Raw genomic sequence first — 23,839 nt, forward strand, 5'->3', positions numbered from 1 at the left:
TTGATTTTTAAAGTTTCAGTTTTTTTATATTATACATGGGATTTTAATTCTTATATAAATAATTGATTTTACCTCAAAATGGATCCTACAAATAATTCATGTATTATATATTTTCATTGCCCATCAAAAAATGCTAGAATTAGATATTAAATGGAGGCCGTAAAATATGGTCCCACAGGCTACAATTAGTTCCTAGGCCCCCCCAAGACCTCTGTCCTATATGAATACAATTAAAAAATATATATTAAAATGAATCATGATTAATTCATGAAAGGAGTAATTAGGTCACACAATTTAAACAAGAGGACTTGGAGAGTAAACTCACTATGCGATGAAAATCAATTGAAGAAAAAACATTATAAGTATTTATAATACATTTTATATTAGTATATGAAAATAAGTAATAAACAAAGGTACATGTGACTTTTTTCCTGTTTCTAATATCAATTTTTAGCTAAAACATTAAAGGGATTTTTCTTTTTTAAAAAAAGCTATTGATATATACAAAGCAATTTAGTCCAATTATTGCCCAAAACAATTTATGAATAGGATGTAATCAAACTAGTCCTTTCTGCTGTCACTCATCGAGATCTATTAAAATATTTGCCTTTTTATATAGGAAAAATATCTCACTATAATACTTTATAAATAGACAGTCATGACAAAACCAAATATTAAAAATCAGACTTTTGTTATCATTCTGCTGCTGTTTTTTGGCAACACCACATTGTATTTTTTGCAGGCGATTATCATTAGATCCCAAAAAAGTTTCATTAAAAAAATCTAAATAAAACATGCTGCATTTATTGTGCGATGAGGAGCATGAGAGTAAACATAATTGTGTGGCTCACCTCCTGCCTGCACCTTTAAAAAAAGGTATTTTTACCCAAAACAACAAGAAACTAATAATGTTGAATAAACACAATTATTTCTTCCAATGTCAAAAATGTAAACAACAGCATGACAAAAAGGTATTGCGGCCTCATATAAAGAAAAACTATTCTATTCAGACTGTACACCCATTTACTTTGAGTAAAAAAAATCTATAAATCTGGTACAAAAAAATATAGCCTTCCCAAAAAGATGTATCACAAATATCCCCGAGTGGAAAGTATGTTCCTAACAAAAACATAGCCATGTTGCTATGCAATGCTGGCAGAGGAGCGCAAGACATGGAACCTCTTAAGTGTCATGCGGATAGACCCGAGCTCTTGGTTCACAAGCTCCAGACGCTCTTCCAAGGCGACCTGGTGGGCACATGCACACTACATGAGTCACCTCTTATACTGGACGTATTTTAGTATATGTTGCACTTTAGCACCATGATTTCCCCACTAAATTGTGACTTTTACAACCCCTGCAGATATATACCCAAGATAAGAGTTATCTGGATGACATATAATTGTATGCAATTCTGGGGGGGGAAAATACTTAAGGAATAAATACAAAAATCATGAAAATAATTATTTAAAAACATATACATAGTTAAAAATATTTATTCCATTTTAAATAAAAAGTGTTAGCTTCTTTTATAGAAAAAAAACATACTTAATGAATTGCATATCTAGCATTTAGATTTTTGTTGTTGTCATAGTATTTAACTCTTTGCCTGCTATTGATAACCATTTAACTATTTAATGATTATCTGCCCAGACCCATTCTATAATTTTACCCAGTTTGCTTTATAGTCTGAAAAATGTGTTAATAGTGCAGCTCACCTGGCCCAACCTACTCTTCCGGCTCACTCGAGCACCTGAGGACGACGGCGGCATGCGGCTGAGGGTTGCCTCGATCTGCATGCAAACACAAAGATTAAAGTGACATGCAGAAACATGTATGTGCCCGAAAATAAAACCCTTAACTGGCCTCGTTTTTTTCCCGCGTGAGCTCGTCAAAAAGTCTCTCTGCGTCTTCCAATGATTGATCTTTATCGCTGAAGTCTGCATGGAAGAGAGGGGAAAAGATTAAAATCTTGGTTGGTTTGTAGTCCTTGGCTTTGTTACCTCTGTGGTCGGACAAATTAAAGTCGAGTTTTTTCCTGGGACTGCCGTTGTGGAGGGAATGGCGCCTCGTGTGGTCGGCATGTGGGGAAGATCTTTGAAATGGACGGAAAATTGGGAAAAATAGTGGTGAGTATTGCACTAAACACTGACTCTTTGTGTGAAATTGTTGGTAATAGACATCCAATCCATTTTAACTGGGAAGCTGGAGAGCAATTGAACAGAAAAATTATAGTGCACATGTATCTCCATCTAATATTTCATAATCTGCAGTTGGCCAATAAAACTGCAAACTAAAATGTAGGTGCTCGACCATAGAAATTTGTGCGATAATGTGGACCGACCTGTCTCCGAGATGCTCCTCACGTGGCATCATGTGACCAAATGCGGTGGAATAGTTCTCGGTGGGGCAGCGCTTGGGGCTTCCTTTGGCTGGCATCGGGGAAAGTAACATTTCCCTCTTTGCTGATGTGGAACACAACAGGAATAAAAATGCAAGGTCAGGAAATAATCCAGCCAATAGAAGAAATTCCAAAGCAAAAGCCAAAATTAATGTCAATACATACACGGTGTGGTGGCGATGGGGCTCCGTAATGACGCCGGGGGTAGTGAGGATGACCGGTGACCATCCGGGGACAAACTCCTTTGACTTTTGAGTGGACTTTTGACGCCGCACATCTGTGGCTTGTGATTGGGCAGCCCTTTGAGCAAGTGGAAGTGTCATTGGTTGGTTCTAAAAAGACTTTGACGTTTTATTGTTCTTACAGGGGGCTCTGCTCTCGGTGGCCCGGGTTTCCTCCATCTCGATCAGGGCTCTCATGATGGGAGTCAAGAGGTTGGCGCCCTCATCCTGAAAACTCGATGGGGGCGGCGTTCGGTCGGGGACTCGGGGGGACACGCCCCTGTAGAATACAAATGAGCTAGTATAAACTTTACCTTTAAATATACATACTAATGTTATATACTACAGTTGCATTATATATTAAAGTGTAGTTTATTAGCATCTGTATTTGCAATTTGCAACGTTAGTATGATAATGCAGTGCTTATCTGGCAACCTGAAGGTAAAGAGCTTACCAATATTTTGATCCTGGTAGCAATAGCACAAAAAAGACTCACTTGATCGGGATGTCGGAAAGACATGCTGGCTCGGGCAGGTGGGCCTCGGGACGGGGTGAGCGTCTCCGGGTGACGTCTGGCTCAGCGTTGGCTGTACCGGGTGAGTGCAGCAGGTCGGGATGGTGGAAAAGACTACAAGAGACCTCCAATAAATCAAAGTATTCTCATTCTGCACGTGTAAAGGTGCAGATTTTTCCATCGCCTGCTTACCCGGCACCAGAGGGTCGAGGGTCGCTGCGAGGGGTGTGGCGGACTCTGGCCTGGTTCTCGTGCTCCAGCTGCCGCACTTGAGATTCCAGTTTAGAAATGGTTCTGAATGAGGGTGATATATATTAAAGAGTATTATTTATCTTTTATTTTCCATTGTAGAGATAATGTCAAAATCACCTTTTTAAATCTGAAATGGCATCGTTGGCTTGGTAAAGTTTGTCTTCTGTTGACAGCAGGGTGCTCTGACATAAAGAGGAAGGAAAATGAATGACGTCAATAGTGTTACTTAACATTTAGATAGTTGACTTATGCAAGTGCAAGAATTTTAAGCACTAGAAGAATTTCATGGATTACCTTCAGTCTGTCATTATCCTTTACCACACCGTCATACTGTACAAGCATCTGGGGGAGAGAAACAGTTTATCAGTGGTCAACATATGTCCAATCCAACCAGACAACAAATGACCTCACCTCTTTCTTGGCTCGAACCTCCCGCTCCCTTTTGGCCTCGCTGTCGTCGGCCCTCCGGCGAGCCTGTGCGGCAGCTGCCGCCTTTTCCCTGGTGGAGCGCTTGCTATCCTCCAGACGCTGTCGCAGCGATTTGACAGCAGCGCCTGCCACCGCATAGCGCTCGGGCCACTCAGCCTAAACGCATTTCGACATAAAAAATTGAAAAAAAAATCAACCCTTTATGCACAATTCATTTATTTTCAATCCTTATAAAGGCATGCATTCGATCCATTCGCTGCCTTCAAAGGCACAAGACATCCAATCCATTTTACTAGGATGATTTACAGGTCTGAGAAGAAAAGAAATCTGATTAATAAAGCTGATGGTAGGCCTAAAAACCAGAGGAACAAAATTGTCCTTTCATGTCTGATGATTCAATTCATTTGGGCCTCCCATTAAAAATGAATTGGACATCTGGCACCTTCAATGGAATTTCAACATATGACATCCAACCCGAGTTACAACCAACCCCAATCTACCAGCTTTTTCTCCAGCGAAGCATTAGTTTCCTCCAGACTGTCAATACGTTGGCCAGCTTCAGTCAGAGCTTTTTCCAGATGCTGACATCTGAAAAACATTCCACAGAAACACAATGATGGAATTTAAAAGCTGCTGATTTTTTTTTAAATGTTGAAATACCTATCAGAGAGAATCCGGTTGCTCTTCTCGAGATCACTTGGCAGATCTTGCAGCTTCAGCTTGTCTCGCAGGACTTTAATCTCAGACTTGTAATACGCTTTCAAGTCGGCCACGTGACGGGAGTGCTTTTCTCTCAAGTTCTGTCGCAGACTGGGTATGAGTAGAGGTCGCAATTACTATATTTTTTATGGTTTTAAGATTGGCAATGTATGTAAAAAAATAGGACTGAATAAAAGACATAGGATTAAATGGGACTCACAGTGAGAGGACGACAGGGTCATCTAGAGAAGCAGAACCAGGCCTCAGACTGGTACTGGGGTTGTAGGTGGCTTCCTCCTCCTCCGCACCCACCTTGAGGCGTGGGGTGGACAAGACTTCATGTGATGCGTCTGAAATGCCATCTAGACTCAGAGGCGTCGTGGAGGAAAGGCGGGATGCGTCCACAGGAGGCGGCTGTGATAGCAAAAATGGTAAAGTTTGGCGAGCGGTCTCGGGATTTGGCCAATTGCATCACACGATCTGATGTACCTGCAGCCACACTGGAGTGGAAACCTCAGAGCGTTCCCAGTCGGAATGTTTGAGGTTGATCTTGTGCTCGTAGATGTCCCGAAGAGAGACACCAAGGTCCTCTGCCTACAAGATTTTGTTTGGTTTTAAAACTGACAAAACCTTTTTCAGGGCTTCTGATTGGATTGAAAAACATTTGGTGGCCAGAAATGTGTGTCGTCACCTGATCTACGGGAGGTTCTTGGAGATAATAGGGCCCTCCGCTACTGCGATCGAGGGTATCCGGCAGACGGTGATAAAGGTCACATTCGTTAAGGCGCCAGTAGGTCAAGCCTGGGAAGAGACAAATGGCAATGATGCTTTCCATGCAGCTAAAAATTAGAAAACGTCTGATCTAAATTTGCTACCTGATGCCTCGGACAAGAGGCTGTCGCTCCTCCTCAGTGTAGATGAAGCGACCCCAGGGATATGGAAGTCAGGCGTCTCGCCCGCACTGCGTGGCAATTCCTGGTACTCGGGAATTTCGCAAACTACTGCCTTAATCTTCTTGCCACGCATTTTCTGCCTCTTAGCCCAAGAGGTGAGAACCTGACTGTATAAATAGTGTAGTGTTATAAGGCCATTTAATGTACTGATTTTTTGGATGATCTGTTGATACAGTTTCTCTCATTACCCTGAGGTTTTTTGCCGGTAGGCTGAGGACGGTTCCTCGGGATCTCGTATGTCTTCCGTCTCCTGGGCCGAGATTGTGCCATAGCCGCTGCTCAGTCCAGTGGCGGCCCGCTCGTCGGCCGGCGGGTTGCCAAGTGCCAACGGGGAGATGGTAGCTGGGCTGTCGCTGAGCGCGTGAGCGGGGAAGGGACAGTCACCGCTCATGAGAGGCAACAGGAGGTCCTTAGTTGTGCCACGGTCGATACTTTGGATGGCGCCACTGTGGGTGAAGTCTCCTTGTGGAGACCGGTTCTGTAGCTGCACCAATGCTTTGATCTCATCCTGAATTAACTGAGAAATTCACATGAAATAAATCTGTGATGTCTGGTAGGCATTAATCTTTTTTTTTAATTTAAGTAATGATGTACATGTCTGATTGTACATTATGTATAGTAAATGACTATTTTGCTTCTATCATTTTTGAAATCACAAAATCACCCCATATAACTCATCATTTACAATAATTCAGAAAAATTGTTTATTGTACTTTTGTTTACAATTTACTACGTCAGATGAATATTTTTTAATGAATAAAAGCATGGCACGATAATCCATTTTACTAATGCCTACTATTCAAAGTTTGTTTAAAAACCACTGACAACATTCAAACTAAGGAAACACATCCAAAACCTCATTGTCTCCTACCTGTATTTGGCACTGGTATTGTCCTTGCTGTGCAAGGATTTGCTCCTGATATTGCTTCTCCACCAACTGAAACAGATGCAGCCATCGGCCCTAAGGTAGGCAGGACCAAAAAGAAGAAGGTGCTGAGCAAGGTCTCATTTAGCGAGGCCCTAAGGTAGGCAGGGCCAAAAAGAAGAAGGTGCTGAGCAAGACTATGGTCTCACTGAGCGACATGACAGGGTCGTACCTCGCAGTCCTTCCAGACCTGTGGGTCCGTTTCACCACCGCTGCGTATCTCTTCCACCAGAGCTCGAAGTGTTTCCAGGGAGCTCGGATTAATGAATGGAAGATTTTTGCCCGGAGAGAATGCATCTTCCTCAGTGCTCAGACACAGATCCCTAAAATTTAGAGAATATTTTGATTCAACTGTGGATTCTGACAGTGAAAACCTTGGGCTAAAATAACATAAGGAATATAAATAAGCTAGAAAATGCCATTTGTGGAGGGTTCTGGGTTATTGCTGTATCCCAGAGTAAAAATAATAACTTTTCCCAGCTGTGTGGGTGAATATCTTTCTTATAGAGACCTGGCCATCACATGGACTTTTTATTTCTTTAGATCAGATGATATCAGTTGATATAATAATATAACTGTTAAGTCTACTGTTTGGGGCATGATTTTTCTCATAATAGTCGAATATGTGGACTTTTTTCCACCCAAAGATGGGCTGATATCAGATCGAAATAATGGCTGCCAACCCTCCCAGTCAAAATGGATTTGAAGTGTATCAATGTCAGCCAATGACTTAACACCTAAAAACAAATAAATACATCTGCAAATCCCAATCTTATTTGACCCGATCTCTAGTTTCTGAAAGTGGCCCTCAATGGAAAAAAAAACATCCCTGAGCAAGTACTTAAATGCTGTAGACTGTAGAGTCAATATTGCTATATTCTCTTTTTCAAGTAACTTTTAAAATTGAATTTACTTCCATTAGGACATAGAAAAAAAACAAATAAAACAGGCAACACTGTACCTGATCTTGGTACATGCTGGTGTGACCTTAACAGTGCCCCCCGTGGTCTGGGAGACCCCCAGCCCAGAGGCCGTGGTGGCCTCGGAGGACAGCTGGGACGCCTCGCTCTTGCCGCCGCCTGCGTGAGAGTGGGAGTGACTCCGGGGCCCCGAGCTGGACACGTCTTCACTGATGCTGTCATCTGTGGACATGTTTATGGGCCCGCACGAAGTTGGTGGGAACTCTGATGCCTACAGAACACATATATGCAAAGAAAAATGTTCCATATTGCAATAAACATAAACATCAATTTAATAGATTATTTCAACTGCAGTGCTCATATATCTGGCAAGAAGTGTGTGACCTTAAATGTACAGTAGACAACGCGATCCTTACCCGTCCACGGTGATCCAAAATCGGTCACCACGACGCGAGCATGTTGTGGTTTAACTTGAGATCGGGGGTTCTGATAGCATGCTAAAAGCTAACTATTGAGCCTCTATTAACATTATACGAGACTCTTGGTGACGAACACGAAATTGCATACTCAGTCTGGTGCAATTTGAAGACATTAATATTGTTAAAGCGAGTGTTAAATCCATAAATATAATTGCACAACATGAGTTAACCTTACCAGTTCATTTGCGACGTCTTATCATCCATATTGGTCAGAGAAATGCTAGTCGATGGCTGATTGGTTGCACTACCAACGCGGGAATTTGATTGGTGAATGGTCTGGTTTGGCTTCCTCATTGGCTGATAGCAGAAATGGGCGTTTACGTTTCCCGGGAAAAATATACACTAGTATACTACTACATAGATGTAAATTAAGAGTTTCCATTCAAAAGTTGCAATATAAAGCATTTTTATTATGAAAGAAAAACATAATGATTGCCCAGGACAGCTGTATTGAAAATACAATTTATTACACTGTAATAAATACATACAAAGATGCAAGTAACAGCATTTTCTTTTGATAACAAAACCAACCTGAACACGAATGAATTTTCACTCAATCTCCCATATCAAAAAGACTGACACTTAACTTTTTTTGCATGCAAAAATAATAAAGGAAAATACAAGAAATGAAGCTTCCCAAAAGTGGGCACAATTTAAGAGTTTGACTCATTCTCAAAATGGACACCTCACTCCATTTTAGAAAGGGCATGCAAGTAGAACTTGTTCTTCTTATGTTTAAAGACACACATCGTGAGGTCTATTTGCACAGAATGCGTGATTGTCGCTAGGACCTTGCGTTCCTCTCAGTTTCTGCCAAGCATTCGCGTACCAGTCCACGGGCGTGGATGATGCCTAGGAACCAGAACAAGAAGAAACAAACAATTAGGTTAAAAAAAGATCAAGTTCTAAAAATATGTGGTATTTATTTTTTTAGTGCTTATCCCAATGGTTGTAGAATTTTTTTTTGACTGGGATGACTGCCATCCCCTTAGTCAAATTGGGTTGGACATCAATCGTTGTTTTTGGCAATGAAACGTGGTGAGTCAATGCTTATTATTTATAGTTTTCAAAAGCAAAAACTTTTTTGAAGAGTGTTACAGTGTTGAATATGACATTTCCCTAATATGCCATCAAACAATAATGTACTATCTAAAAGCACCTCTCTTGAGCCTCTCCATGGCACTCTTGCTGCCGGCATACGTGGGCCGGATCTCCTTGCCCAGCTCTTCGATGATGGCCAGCAACTCAGCATATTTGTTTGGAGGCACTTGGCTACCAGTCAAGCCCTGCAAAAGTCAAATTGAGGAACTGGCAAATCAATGGGTAAATTGAACAGGCTATAGAATTCTGCCATAAATGCAATAAAAACATATTTAGTTTGATTTGTAAAAAGGCGCAACATGGTGATGTTACCTGTGAGAATCCCAGAGATGGAGGTGCATATTCACTCAGTAGAGGTCTGTAGGACTGCAGATGGGCAAGGTTGGCTGCTGACTGGAGGCTGCCAACTATTGCACACAAACCCCAAAATATTCCATTTTAAATTTCTGATATTTATGGAAAATTGAAGTCATACTCCACTGCATAGGTGCATAAGTTAAATCAGTGTCCCAGAAAGGCAAAAAATAAGTTATAATTTTTAACAGTACAATAAATCAGCACATTTCTAATTGTAAAAATAGCATGGGTAATGGGTATTGTTTAATACTCCTAGTGATTATGACGGAAAACGCAGTACTGTATGTAGTATAACAATACTACTTCCATGCGGTTGCAGTAGCGGGCCCGCGTCAGCAGATGTCCGCAAAGAGACGCCTCTCTTCGGCGTGGATCAATCAAGCAGCCCGGAGCCGGGGAGCATCATGGAGGAGGAAGCGGAGCGCGGCTACCTCAACGAGACACGACCGATACATTTTTGACTGTCGCCGCCTTCACGGGCCGTCATCGAGATCCTGGACGCCGGCGAAAGTAACCCAAGACGTCGCCGCCGACTTCGCCCCTTCCGATCCCGTCGATTTTTAAAATTTCCTGCCTCTTGTCGACATTGGTAATAATGGCCGATACGAATTAGCCTAGCTCCCAGGATGTGACCCGACATATGTAACCGGACCAAAAAACTCCACGCACACACACGGGGCTTCCTCTTCAGGTATTCTCCGAGAACCCCCCGAATTTAAGCGTCGAATTACTGACTACACGCGGGTACCCACTCGGACGTTTTGTGCTCACCCTGGTTCCCCGAAGTTCCCGGAGTGTGCTGGTGGGCATTGGGCTTGTAAGACATTCCCAGAGACATTGTAAATGAAAGAAATCCAAATGACCCGACATTCAGCGAGGCGTCTGTCTCCCACTTTTTTTGTTGTTTACGGCGGCCCGGCAAACATGGCCGTCACTGAATGTTGACACCCAGCCAACCAAGCCGATCACCGAGCCCCGCTGAGGGAAAAGCCCAGAAAAAGATACACTTTGCTCTGCCAAAAGCGGCACGTTTGGTCGGAGCCTGGAGCAGATTTTGGTGAAAAGTTAAGCCGCGCTTTTAGATGACTTTTGACGACTTTGGAAGGATTTTTAAGTGTTTTGACGTCACGTCCTCGTTGTCTTTGTCAGGGATTTCGCGATTTTATTTTTTTTAATTGGCATCATTATATTTTTTTTAAATTATTCAATAATTAATCAGAATATGAATGCTTTTTGACTAAAACCATCACATTTTGACATCAGTTTAACCTTTTTGTTCTTGAAATTTTGCAAGATTCATTGTATGCATTTCATTGTTGTATTAGTGTTGCATGTATTTTGAAATGAACAATACAAAATATATTTGAAATGCAATGAACATCAAGTAGTAAATGTTTTGAAACATGAAAAAATGTCCAAAATGCAATTGTAATACATTAGGAAAAATATAAGGAATAAAGATTCAATTCAAATAAATGTGACCCCTGTGCAATTTCTATTCATGTTTTGTATTATGAATCCCATTACTTAACATATGGACCTTGACTGTTTTGCAGCCATGGACGGTGATAGACGTCCAATCCATTTCACATGGGATTGGCTGGAACTAATTGTTCCATTCAAAGCCCATTCCCCATTATAATGGATTGAACATCTATTGCCATCACTAGTTGGCATTTCCAATATACTAAATATCACAACTGGCTGAGTAATGTAGCACATAATAAGTATAATAATATATATAAAATTAATCATATCTATACTAAACTAGATCTGGTTATTCGTGTACACACCTGACTGAGAGAAGATCAAGGTTTTGAATCCAGGATCAGGATCCCCTGGATTGGTTTGCAGCCAATCACACGGCCTAATGAGATGTAAGATTTCAGGGACCATGAAATAGTTCAACAAGAATCAAATTGTCAAGACAAAAGAGAAGATCTGGGCTTCAGGGTGGGTGGTTTTCTACAGCATACTTACGTGCACTGAACCATAACACACCTACACCTTAGTGAGCAAGAACTGTGAGAAAACAGAATTACACAAGTAAATCCAAATAAATCCATTAGTAGTAAATTTATTGAAAAAGATACAATGAATTCAAATGTTTCACGGTCCATGAATGTGTAACAGAAAATAACAGAAAGTGCATTTTTGTAACTTTTTTTTCTCTTTTTTTTCCAATCCGGGATTTTGAACAGTGGCCACTGCTTCACTACAAACATTTAAGAAGATATGTTGGCAAAATCGTGGAAGAAAATTATAAACAGAACTAATGGTACTACAAATACAATTACAAAACTGGAATTAAAACAGCTTAAAAAACATCAACATAAGGTTCTCTTATCTTACAAACTATGTTCACTTGGGTAATGAGCACGTAAAGTAGAAAAAAAAATGAACGAAAGAGCACCATTTTTGTTACTCATGTTTCGAAATGTGTTCTTCATCAACCATTGGAAATCCTACCAGACAACTAGGTCGGTTCTCCTTTAACAAACAAGTTAAATGGTAATTTTACCCACCTTACAAAGGAAGTATCACCCTCGGATTATTTTCTTGTCTTTCTCGATATTTTGGGCATTTCTAAAACATTGGGTTCATCCAAACACTTCACGAAGCAGTCGTGATGCAATGGCTTCAATTTACAAATGTATCTAATTTTGATGGAATGCTTCTCGATATACTCACATCCAAAGGCCATGTTCTTCTTCCCAGTGAAGTTAAATATGAAATGGAAAGACGGTCGAGTTGTCCTTGTTTCTGTCAGGGGACCACCAAGTGTTCGTTTTTAAACGCTGTTCCAGACTGGAGCAGTACATTCCTCAGGGGGATCAATTGTGCATCTTGATCATCAAGATAAAACATTTTCCATAGGGGGCAAAAGTGTGTTTCGCTGTACAGTACAAGTTCATTTGTAAAAAGTTACCGGACGTCAGGATAGGTGCCCTTGGGTCCGTGAAACGTGGGTGTAGTAAATAAGATGAGTGGGAGGCACCTTTTAAGAGAGGCTGGAGGGGCCGTTGGAGGAGCTGGTGTCAGGGGAGGCGCTGAGCTGTTGGCGGTTTTCCGGGGTGCTGTCCGCCTGTAGTGACGTCATGGCTACAGATGAGTGTCTGCACTTGGAGGAGCCACATTCGCAGTTGAACACCTTGCTTTTGACTTCCCAAAAGTGGTCGCCGTAGTTAAACCTGAGATGCAGGAAGAAAGAAGTTCCCAATCTCTCAATTCAGTGCAAGATGGAATGACGGTACAGTTAAAATCATATTCCAATTTTACGCGGGCCTTAAAAAAGTTTTCAGTTAAGTCAAATTAAAACAGCTCCTATGTTGACTTTTGAGTAAATTCCAGGAAGGAATGTAACATTTAATGTAGAGGAATTCGATATGACCATTTTTTTTTACATTGCCACTAAGTTGAAATTTCAAAGTGAGTTCATTCAAGCAAGTGTAAACACGCCCTGGAATTTAATGTGAGGAATAAAGATGTGCTTCTTACCCAAGTTCTTCTCCTGCCTTGATGTTTTCACTGGCAAAGAAGGCAATGTGTGGGAAACGCAGGTCTTGGTGTGTGGTAAATACTCTACAGGCAAACAGGTTGGGGTCGCACATGTGGTTGAGGAACCGGCTGATGTTTCCATAGAAACGAGCATCGATGCAGTAAGGATCTTGCGGTTGCTAGAAAAAAAATTAAATAAACAAGGTGACAAAACATCATAGAAAGAAAAAACTTTTGGCTCCCATATATGGTAGTACAGAAAATTAACAAGAATAAAAGAAAAACATCTTCAGGCAAGCTACCTTATCATCTAAACTGAAGAGATAGGAATCATTTTGTCTCATCTCAGCTTCTGCATCAGTGATGATCTCACCAACATATCTATTTGAAAGCATAAATGTCCATCAATACTAATGCTGTTTACGAGAAACTATTGTACATTTAAAAAAATGAATACATACATGAAAAGCAGTACAGAAAAAAACACAACAACCATTTATCATGTTGAAAAAAATATATATACATAAACTTTACAATGTTAATCAAAAGTGCAAGATGGTGTAATTTAAGTGAGGCCGCATTGAAATCTTGGAAATGAGTGTTAAAACTGCAAATTATTTGTGTATGTTACTAATTGATTTTGAGACTTACTCGCATACAAAGGTCCCTTGTGGTATGTCTTGCAATGTTCGAACACCCCAGCCTTTTTTAAGGGTCCTGAAGAGCTCAAGCCTGGTTCTGGAAAACATTCTATATTAATGGCTGTACCCTTGCTACTTTCACATTTAATTGTGTATTGGAATAATCGAATTTGCCAACAAGCCAAAAGAAATCCTATCATTTTCAGTTCCGATAAAGAAAGAATCTAAAAACCTCTCTACCTGAGTCCGTTTTGCACCACCCTGTTTTTGCAGGTTCTCCAACAGGAACAAGCATGGTTACACTCAAAGATAAGAGGGGGTTCTTCGCGGCAGAATTCAGGAAGGAGACAGCCATCCTAAAAGTTCAAGATGAATGATTTTAGTAGGGCGAGGTAAACTCTGAACCGATTATTATACATGACTGTCCAACTTAAAATGTAGTCTATAATATAAACAATGTCTCAGACTATGATTTGGATTTTAATGCAGAGGAGTATATTTGACACTAATCATCTTACCGTGTCATACCAGCAGCGCAAACTTAGCTGTCCACACATACAGAGACTTGAAGAACAGTCTTCCTTACACACGCAGTACTGGTGGACACACAGAACAATGATATTAGTGAATTCCGAATACAAGGACTCCCAACTTGAAATAAGCATGAATACACTTACTTGCAAGTGTGTTATGTTTTTATCAATGTTCATTGGGGATGTGACACAGTTTTCAAGGATGTACTTGTAGTCATCTGGGTACGGTTCACTGTCAACAGCGTTGACGCAGGGTAGGGAAATCCTCTCTTGCCCCAGAGCAATGTCACTGCACATATGTCAAATACACAGACATTTTAGGGGGCCTCAGGTATCTTATCTTTTGACAACACAAAAGCTGCAGTTTACCTTAACATAGCCAGAATCACATGGAAAATAGCATTTCATAAACTCTCCATCATCTGCTCTCATTACTATTAATATGACATTTTTAAGGGCTAGAGTAAAACAATGCAACATGTGAATTTGAACCTGTGAAGGTATTTTCCCTCTGCTTGAATGAACCTGACAGTCTTGGGGTCCCTTTCACTGCTATTGGCTTGCAGGGTAGTAAAGGTTTTTGAGGTGTGGCTGCAGCAATCTGAAGGAGATTCTCCTTCTCGGTTCTTTTGGGAAACATCGGCCCCTCGAGAAAGGAAAAGTCTGAAGAGCAAGACAATGGTTTTACTTTTTTGAGTTAGCACTACACTTCTTGCATTGAAAATTTTAACCACAAATGAAAGTGAGCTATGATAACATAATCCATGACACAACTTTATACAAATTCTAACAACTTACACGACACATTCCAAGCGATTTTCCCGAGAAGCTATGTGTAGTGGAGAGTCCCCGTGAATATTAACAGCGTGCAGATCACAATTTGCATCAAGAAGCAGCGTGGCAATTTCAACACTCCCAGAGAATGCTGCCCAATGAAGGCAGATGTTTTCTTCCTAAAATGACCCCCACCATTAAAAAAACAACATTAAATTTCCATGTAAAAAGTCCAAAGGTATTGTACTTTAGGCTAACCTTGTCTCTGATACTTATGTCAGCTCCTTTGGAGAGAAGTAATTTGACCTGGTCCACATGTTTGTACTCTGTGGCCCAAATCATGGCTGTCCAACCTCCATCATCCTGAGGGGGAAATAAATCAAACATAATGTTCACCCATAATCAAGCTGTGTCACTATGACAAATGCTGATATACCAGTTTGTTGTAAAAAGTACGGTTATTGAGGCATCATACTTTTGACGAACAGAGCACAAATAAAGGTTACTATTCCATCAGTACATACTGTTTTCAGGTAGCACTTAAATTTAAAGTCAGGTGAAATTTGAAAGTGTGTAAGTCTATATATATGTTTTTTGTTCCGGTTAGTACGATGTAATGTCCTCATAACACACTAAGTGTTACTGACCTGACAGTTTATGTTTACGTATCCCGTGCAAAGAAGGTACTCAACAATATTGTAATGACCAGACTTAGCCGCTAGATGAAGAGATGTGAACCCTTCAACATCCTGTAGAGGAAACAGAAATGAATAATGAAATGTTATCATTTACATTTGTATTTTTATTTTTATTTTGAGGTGGCCCAGCAATTGAAGGACATACCTTGTGCATGGCATTAGCTCCAGCTCGTAGCAGGTACATGACTGTCTCTATATGGTTGTTTTCACAGGCATCCATTATAGGTGTGCGATGATCTTCATCGCAGCTTTCCAAGTTTGCACCAGCCTTTAATATGGAACATATGATATTTTTTAATGTGTAAGTAATGATATTCATCAAACCTGACTAGCAGGATTAGTACATACTTGCACAAGCATGTGGCAGATTTCTTTTTGTCCTCCCTCTGCTGCAGCATGAAGTGGAGTGCGTTTGTTCTGGGATTCCATTTTAAAGTTGGGGTCAATACCTTCCACTGCACATAACATAAAGATAAATATCCTTCAAAAACCTTTCGATGAAGGAAAATATTCGATTGGCGAGATAAAAGTTAAGACTCACCCAGCATGAGAACCACTTTTTTAAGCTCTCCCTGTTTGGCTGATAGGTAAAGTTGCTTTGGGTGAAAACGTAGCTTCTTGGGTCTGCTCAAACATAAAGAGAGACTGTTGAAGCTGTGGGTTTTAAAACTAATGGATGCAATTAAAACATACTTTTCTGTGTCAAGAGAAACCAGAATGCTTTCAAGAGTTTCTCGAGTCGGTGCCTGAAGAGCTGGAGATAGGGATGTCGCTTCGATGTCGGCGTGTAATTCTGAGCTCCTGGACGATCCCGGAATGGCGAGGCAATCTAGCTCGGGTACCAAACCAGTGCAAAGGGAGCTGTCTGCTCTGCCATTGCCATCACCTGCCACTTCGAGGCGTACAGAGCTAGAGATAAAAATGATAAAATAAGACAACATAAGGGAATTTTAACAGAGAGGTGGACAAGGACTTTTGACTTGGAGGACATTTGATTTGTCAATCCTCTTTGCACTGAATTTGCGTGTTTTAATTTTCTGTCACATTTCATAAGCAGCTTAAAGCGCAACAGTGACTGTGATTCAAAATATTGTTTAAAGCCCTAAGCAAAGCAACACAGAAACTATGAACCAAATGGCTGTTTGTGACGTCAAAACTTGCAAATTAGGACTACTATTCTCTAAGTCAGTTCAAAATCGAACCTGGCAGATGATTTACCTGTCTGTGGTAGTGTCTGCTCGACCCTCGTGGGCTACGGGCGGAGCTGGTCCGTGAGTAAATGCAAGGGGTACAGTGGAGGTTGTGTCAGCCTTAGCGATGGTAACCTCTTTGGCCTTGCTGGCCTCATCACCACAGTGGGGGCAGAAGCTTTGACCTTTCAGCACGGAAGCGCAGGCACGATGGAAGCGATGTGAGATGTTAATGTCTGGTTGGCACTCCATAAAAGTTCCCTATACGGCCAAAGGACAAAATGAGTCTAACATTCTAGTTTGGCTTTTGACAATGCATCAAAAGCAAAAGGTGATGGAAGAAATATTTTGTTTAAAGTAATGGATGATAGGAAGAGGACGGATATGTGTACTCACAGCCCGGCAGAAGAAGCCGCATCCAGGGCAGCACTGATGCTTGACCATGCTGTTACGGTGTTCCTCACATAAAACTAGCAGTTGAACAGAGTTGGATGGACGCATCATTTCTTGCTTTAAGACGGCGCCTTGGCAACGGGTCAGTTGTCCGTCAACACTTTCCGTAGCCATGCACTTTCTGTCTGCCAGGATGAGGATTTCTCGACTCTTGGGGGTCTCCATGCGGCAGCTGCACAGTGGAAGCTCTTGTGCTTCCTCCATTGTTGAACTTGAAGTCTCTGCAGAGGTTAAAAGTCATTTCCGTTACATTGCTCTGTGCTTTTTCACCCAGTGGAATAGTTTTCTTTCAAACTCAAAACATAACAGGACCAATGCTTCATGGGGAAAGAAAATATATTTTTTTCACAGCCTTAGTCCAAACAAAAATAAAGTGTCTTCATAAGGGCCTCCATTTTACAAGCTCACCTTTTCCATTTAAACTGGTGTCAGGCTCAGGGAGATTACTGAGTTTGTCTGGTGGCGTTATCTGGAAGTGTTCATTCCTATCCTCGGTGTGCGTCAGAACTGAATGTGGAGACTCGGAGAAGGTCTCTGATTCTGGATAGATTCATCAAGGACGATTCAAGAAAATCACATATACATACTCACAAATCCGTACAAACGATAATGATCTGGAGCACAAAGTACAAGTGTGAACTCATCCATCCTTACCTTTAACCTTTACCTTCCTCTTGCGTTTTCTGGATGGTCGGAGCCATGTATTGCCCCCTTTTGTTTTCCTCTTTATTTTTTTCTGGAGACCAGACTCGGTACTCTAAGGCAAACAAAAATCGAATGATTAAACAAGCTTGAGAAAATTATTATTATAGATACAAGTTAGTAGAAAAGAAAATGAATTGTTGCCTTTCAATTGATCTTACCAAGTCTGATTCTGTGCCCCCCTCCTCTTCCTCACCATCTTCAACAGATTCTTCAGAATCCTGCTCATTCTCAACCTAATGACAATGGTGAACCACCACAAATAAATACTTGGGTGTTAATCATTATATAGAGAATATTGACAGCTCATTTGCAAATTCTAGAGAAGGCATATCCTTGGCAAGTCAAACCTGTGGGACAGACTCAAATGATGGACTTGCTTGTTGTTCAGCAGTGCCAAGATCCTCTCCTTGGGGCTGCTGCTCTTCTTCAGAATCCACTTCATCTGACTCTTCTTCCTCCTCAGATGCATGATCCATCTTCTCTCCATTTACATGGATGCTTGTCTAAGAAGTATGACAAAAATATGTAGAAATTACATTAATGCAATATCACCACTAGCAAAATTGGACACAAACAATTGGTGGTAAATTTCTACAAATTACTGTGCTCTATTATGTATTATGTGCAAGTAACAAGGACATACCTCTGGACTTTTGGGATTTGGTTCAGCAGCCTTAAACAATTCCAGCATTGATGTTTGACGAAGAATTTTAGACTTTTTCTTAGGAACGAGGCTGTAGATACCCATCCTTCTCTTCTTCTTGCGGGTAGACAACCCCCCTGATAAGTAGCCTTTGTCAAAAGACAATTAAAAAACAAGATAAATAAATAAATAAAATAATTATACAGATATTGTAATGAGTAGTCATTTGTGTCTGGAACCTGGTTGGAGCTTGGCTTGGGTGGACATGAGTTGAGGGGAAGAACCAACAGGACTTGCTGGTGAAGCGCTTTGTGCTGAAGCCGGCAAATCCGAACAGTGTTGAGGTAGATGGTTTTCTGTTGAGCACAGCTGCGATGGTTTCGGCGTGTCAGATGAGACCGGAGTTTCCAATTTGGCATTCTTTGCTTCTCTTAATTCCTTCTTTAGAAGCTGTCAGTAACAACAACAACAACATAATGAAACTTTAAGTCTCTTGAATGGTGGCAGAATGACAAGATCAAGTCTATTTTACATAATGCACACTAGCCACTAACTTAAAATTTTAGGAGTGGAAAGAGAAGGTTTTTTTTTACTAACAAGCTCACTTGGAGACAAAAAAAACACAAGTATACTTATTTCAAAATATCTCATTTGCTTTGGGTAATCTTGAGTAATCTCTAGACCTAGGATGCACTAAAAACACATCTACGATCTACTATGAGAGTGTTGGTTGAATCTATCTAACTCAAAATGCCATTCAAGTAAATCAGCAATCACACCCAACTGCAATCACACATGAAGACAGATAGAGCAAAAGTCACTAGTTTAAGGACCTGCACCTGGCCAGGCCCACTTACATTGGGCCTGGCTATCTGGCTCTTGATATCTAGCCCAACCTTCAGACCTGGCTCCAGTTGGGAGGACCCACTGATCCACATCTAGGTGCAGAAAATGCTATACAAATGTCAGATACATTGTAAGAAGGGGCTTTGAGCCCTGCTTTGGCAGGATCTGCACTTAACCTCCTTAACTTAGCTCCTAGGATCATTGGGACACACAAAACCACTCCACGCCAATAAGGTAACCACCATTCAAGGAGGAAAGATAGAACACAAACATTGTTCTTTATCAATTGCTAACCAACTGGGCAGATAAAAATAGAAAAGCATTGTGGAATAATGTACCTTTTGTTCTAGAGTGACAGCAGGCCTAGACATGGTTTTGCGAGCTCTGTGAACCATGGTGGGTGTTGAAGCTGTGTCATTTTTAGAGTCTATTGTCTCCTTCCCCGATGGAGTTCCTAAAATAGGGTCATTCTTTAGTGCCCCCAGAGTCTGAGGAGAACCAGAGCCTGATGGAGAGGGAGGTTTGGTCAAGTGTACTCCTGGGGAGGCGTTGGAAAGTGGACGGTTAGTCCTATGAGGGGAAACTGCCAAAGCAGGCATGGTTTGAGAGTTGTCCTCCTGTTCTGGCTTGGCAAGAAGGAATCCATTGCTTCCTGTGACAGAACCGTGTGGCGTCTCCATGTCTGATGTACCATTTTCATTAACTAATGATGGCGCTTTGCTGTGTCCTGTTGAAGAACAGTGTGTTGGGGAATTGTGCCTTGTGTCATCAGATTCAGTGCCATTGAGCACTGGGTCAGCAATAGGAGATGAGTCCAGCTTGTCCACTTCTGCTCTTTGTTCATCTATGAGCCATACCCAAAGGCACATATTAGATTGGAAACAGCAAGATATAAAAGAGTTTTGTGTTTAGTTGTATTGTTTTATGAACTGCTATCCTGCACATGGAGTAGCAATTCTTAAGGAATACATTCTTTTACTAATACAAACAGATGGAATGACAAAAACCATACCTGTCTTTCCATTGCTTTCCAGGTCAACTCCCTCTTTTGTAGATGGTTCTTCAGCTTTGTAAACTCTTCCTTTGGCAAGACCACTGGGCTAATGGAAAAAGAACAATTGGTTTAGGAATGTATTGCAATTTGAATATGTCTGTGGAAAAACTAGTTTCCTGCTCAGAACTGAACCTCTACTTTAGGCAATGGTAAGCATCATCTTAGAGATTTTTTTCATATCAGGAGAGATTTAAAGGACCACATTCCAATGAATTGCTGAACCAAGGCTACTAAAGCACCACGAAATCCGGCAGCAGCAGGGTTAGCCAGACCAAACGTGTCTCCAAAAGAACATCTAGGCTGAGGCATCTCTCAATGCCCAATGATCTGAATGAACATGGTGTTGTTTTGTCTGTAAGGAAGGGAGATTCCTTCAACTTGCCATTTCTACAGATTGTGGACAACCAACCCAAGATGAAAGTATTTTTGCTTTTCTCCCCCCCTAGTGTTAGACAGTTGAACTGCTATATCAGGAGGGAAGAAGGGGGAAGGGAGGCAGAGAAGCCCTTCTGCAGATCGCCGCCATTTCGCAACTGGATTGTTTACTGCTACCAGGCAGCCATTGCAGTAGTTTTTCTCACTAAATGAGAAAGAGATCTGGAAACCAACGATTGGGTTTAGGGACGCACCTTAATTAAGTTGCAAATCCCCGACCCAAGCAAAACTGCCATTCTTATGGTTACAAGAGAAGTGGTAAGATGTCTGAATTCAGCATTGTTGTTCTGAAGCATAAAAGCTTGTCTATATAATCAATGGCATTTCCAGATGACAACATGAAGACAAATAGAGAAATACTGAATAATATGGCTATTTACGTACTATGTCCATTTTATTGCTCACCGTTCCGATTCCTACAACAAACGGGGTCAGAACTACCTTAACAGCTTGATAGGCAGTGACAACCATTACATTTGAATGGATTTTGGGGCCTCATGAGACAATCCAGCATCCCAAAAGAACAAAAAAAATCAAGAAGAGCATAACTGATATACTATGTTTTCCGAAAACAGAAGGTCCAATTAACATGTTGACAAATTGACAACAAACGTCTGCTGTGATACATTCAATAACATAAAATCCTTTAAAAAAATACATGTCAATCCCTGGGACCCAGGAGGAAAAAAAGAAATGCACAAACGTGGTACTGATATGACGTCAAATTTTCAGTGCAGTGACTGCACTGAGCTCAAGACTCTGTGCTTAAAGCTACAAACTGTTCTTATCATGTACCAAGATACAACAGTGCAGGCTCATTAAAACAGTAGCCCAGAACCAAAATAATGACTAGTCTTCAAGAGTCACAAATCAGATCATATTAAAGATTTAAGGAAACAGGAACAGCACATTTCTAACGCAGATCACTTTAGAGACACCATTTTGATGCACTGACAAGCAGTTCAATACACTGACTTCTGGTTTTAATAGGTTATGAATCTCTTCAGACCAGTCAAAACCAACCATGTATGTAAACTGCAACTGGAGCGACAGCTACATGTACTTCTATTCAAGTTGTTTTGGTAGATGTTAGAAACCCAATGGACCTCAATGTGTGGTGTCTGAGTGTTGTCCCTGGGCTTATGTGGGATTTCTCCAGGTACTCCAGTTTCCTCCCACATCCCAAAAGCCTGCAGGGTGGGCTGGTTAACCACTTTAAATTGTCCCTAGGCAATGTAAATGGCTGTCTGTCTCAGACTATCCCCCACCTGATGCCATTAGTTAGCTGGAGTTGGCTTCAGCACCCCCCAGTTAACATTGAGAATGAGATGTTCAGAAATTGAATGATTTCACTTTAAAAGGACCAAACTAATTGGTGTGTCATACAATTTCTGTTCTTTTTCCCACTTTCGTGTAAAAAGAAACATTATCATTGTTTTGTTGTTTAATATAACATTCCCCATTTTTGCACAACTTATCAAACTCAGATTGATAACTATTTATGAAGTTGGTAGGATAGATGAAATACAAAATCCACACACAAAAAAACACTCCCTTTTGTTTACATCAGTCCAAAGATGACCATCAATGCGTTCCAGAGACCACCCTGCCCACTCCAGAAGATGAAGCCCACACCTCATCCTCCACTTTCATCCTGTCAATCATCACAATGAATATTGGTGATCCCTGCCATGATGCATCATAACAACTGAACACCTTCTGAATTAGCTTTTTTGAGACTAACGTGATGCCAGAATGAATGTGATGTGGTTGTAATAGTTACATTCGCATGGGGTTCGTAGGGAAACTAGAAAGCATGGCAGCAAATAACACAATAATAACAACAGATCGGGAGAATAACGCACTGAAGTGATGTGTGTTTCATATGTTTAAAAAACAAGTTTCTAAGCACTTGCGATGTTGTCTGTTTATAGTGGAAGCTGCTCAAACAACGCTGTATTCACTGTTTATGTAGCTAGCATAGTGCAGTATGTAATACAAAGAGCAATACATGCTAATAGTGGTACGATCTTCCAAATATTAAAGCGTAATTACACATCCTTTTCGATTATAGAGAATTCTAACCCGCAAGAAATATTGATACGTCGGTTTGCAGGTATTTGTGCAGTCTGCTAACTAGCAGAAAGCTAAAGATCAGAATGCAGATTGGCCAGCACAGACCGGCAAAATGAAATACTAGATTCATAGCAAGAACAACGTTAGCTCAAATGTTGAGTACGCATCCCGTTTTGGTTTATTTTGAAAGCTTAACAGTGACAGGGGCAAGATATTGCTTCAAACAAGGACCATGTATGAAAGAGACAAACTGCTTAGCATAAAACGCGCCTGTAGACAGCATTCAGATTCCGGGGCGCAGCATCTTCCTACACGTTCGGCTGCCCTCCGGTAAGCACAAAAGCAGGAGAACAGAGGCTGGCAGTAGGAAAATGGACAACAAACCGACGCCTACGTTAAGACAATTATCCAGCTTTGACTATTAGCCTTTGCTACTCGTGAAATCATGCATTCTTTAAAACAGAGAAAGGGGTAAAAAGTGAAACAAGCTTGCAGAAGATAAGGTTTCACTCACTCACCTCGGTCTCTGCCGAAGCCATGGTGCCTGGACCTAAGCTCCGCCCATGTGAGATGACGTCACGCATATTCCCCTTCTCCGGGATGCAACACTCACCTGAGTGTTTACTTATAATAATTCAAAAAATAATTAATAATTCAATAATGTATATATGATAAAATGTATTAGGTAAGGTTTAAAAAGTATTATTGATTTCCCACGGTAGCCCTATGAAAAGAATGCTGCGAGTTGGGGCTATACCAGCAATTAGTTATATTATTATTAACCTCTAAATAAGTTATTAACTGATCTCGCTTTTAGCATGAATTCTTTTATTGTGAAATAAAAGAAATCCGGTAGGTATATTCCAATTACTACATGCTATATATTCGGTCACCTTAATAGTTCCATTATATATCACAATGTTCTTTTTCATTTTCCCTAAATTCACTAAATATTCATTGTTGGGAAGGAACGTTATTATTCTTAGTTGACAATGTTCGTCACTGAGAAGGAACGTCGCAGTGTATGAGTCAGTTTTAAATA

General features: G+C 40.8%; 3 protein-coding genes across 5 annotated transcripts; all 3 read right to left on the reverse strand.

Moving 5' to 3' along the window:
- Nucleotides 1–363: 363 nt before the first annotated feature.
- mphosph9 (M-phase phosphoprotein 9) lies at nt 364–8,017 on the reverse strand. The gene is made up of 22 exons (XM_077737234.1): nt 7,969–8,017; nt 7,356–7,585; nt 6,567–6,717; nt 6,341–6,430; nt 5,658–5,986; nt 5,392–5,576; nt 5,208–5,317; nt 5,006–5,110; nt 4,737–4,930; nt 4,478–4,627; nt 4,318–4,405; nt 3,800–3,973; nt 3,683–3,730; nt 3,506–3,570; nt 3,329–3,430; nt 3,141–3,250; nt 2,766–2,936; nt 2,567–2,701; nt 2,345–2,465; nt 1,867–2,095; nt 1,719–1,793; nt 364–1,247 (listed from the first exon to the last, which is right to left on the reverse strand). The coding sequence occupies exons 2-22, from the start codon at nt 7,544–7,546 to the stop codon at nt 1,143–1,145; spliced, it is 2,928 nt and encodes a 975-aa protein (XP_077593360.1). The 5' UTR covers nt 7,547–7,585; nt 7,969–8,017; the 3' UTR covers nt 364–1,142.
- Nucleotides 8,018–8,239: 222 nt separating this feature from the next.
- On the reverse strand, nt 8,240–10,346 carry cdk2ap1 (cyclin dependent kinase 2 associated protein 1). Of its 2 annotated transcripts, none has more exons than XM_077737171.1 (4): nt 9,990–10,346; nt 9,207–9,280; nt 8,953–9,079; nt 8,240–8,645 (listed from the first exon to the last, which is right to left on the reverse strand). In XM_077737171.1, exons 1-4 carry the CDS (start codon nt 10,087–10,089, stop codon nt 8,578–8,580), a joined length of 369 nt encoding a protein of 122 aa, XP_077593297.1. In that variant the 5' UTR covers nt 10,090–10,346; the 3' UTR covers nt 8,240–8,577. The 2 variants fall into 2 exon arrangements, with proteins under 2 accessions (XP_077593297.1, XP_077593296.1); XM_077737170.1 differs by having other exon boundaries at nt 9,207–9,301; nt 10,023–10,323.
- Nucleotides 10,347–11,312: 966 nt separating this feature from the next.
- Nucleotides 11,313–23,353, reverse strand: LOC144210246 (histone-lysine N-methyltransferase EHMT1-like). 2 transcript variants are annotated; one of them, XM_077736796.1, is made up of 26 exons: nt 23,316–23,353; nt 20,245–20,332; nt 19,571–20,076; nt 18,626–18,836; nt 18,387–18,535; nt 18,091–18,246; nt 17,902–17,976; nt 17,693–17,795; nt 17,447–17,578; nt 16,982–17,259; nt 16,614–16,846; nt 16,089–16,304; nt 15,937–16,019; nt 15,744–15,850; nt 15,541–15,663; nt 15,345–15,446; nt 14,956–15,060; nt 14,722–14,876; nt 14,416–14,586; nt 14,068–14,212; nt 13,909–13,986; nt 13,631–13,746; nt 13,401–13,487; nt 13,052–13,130; nt 12,750–12,928; nt 11,313–12,442 (listed from the first exon to the last, which is right to left on the reverse strand). In XM_077736796.1, the coding sequence occupies exons 1-26, from the start codon at nt 23,334–23,336 to the stop codon at nt 12,253–12,255; spliced, it is 3,888 nt and encodes a 1,295-aa protein (XP_077592922.1). In that variant the 5' UTR covers nt 23,337–23,353; the 3' UTR covers nt 11,313–12,252. The 2 variants fall into 2 exon arrangements, with proteins under 2 accessions (XP_077592922.1, XP_077592923.1); XM_077736797.1 differs by lacking the exons at nt 19,571–20,076; nt 20,245–20,332; nt 23,316–23,353 and adding an exon at nt 19,019–19,146.
- Between the last annotated feature and the right edge of the window lie 486 nt (nt 23,354–23,839).

This window comes from Stigmatopora nigra, chromosome 17 (genome assembly GCF_051989575.1).
Source record: "Stigmatopora nigra isolate UIUO_SnigA chromosome 17, RoL_Snig_1.1, whole genome shotgun sequence".
NCBI lineage: Eukaryota > Metazoa > Chordata > Actinopteri > Syngnathiformes > Syngnathidae > Stigmatopora > Stigmatopora nigra.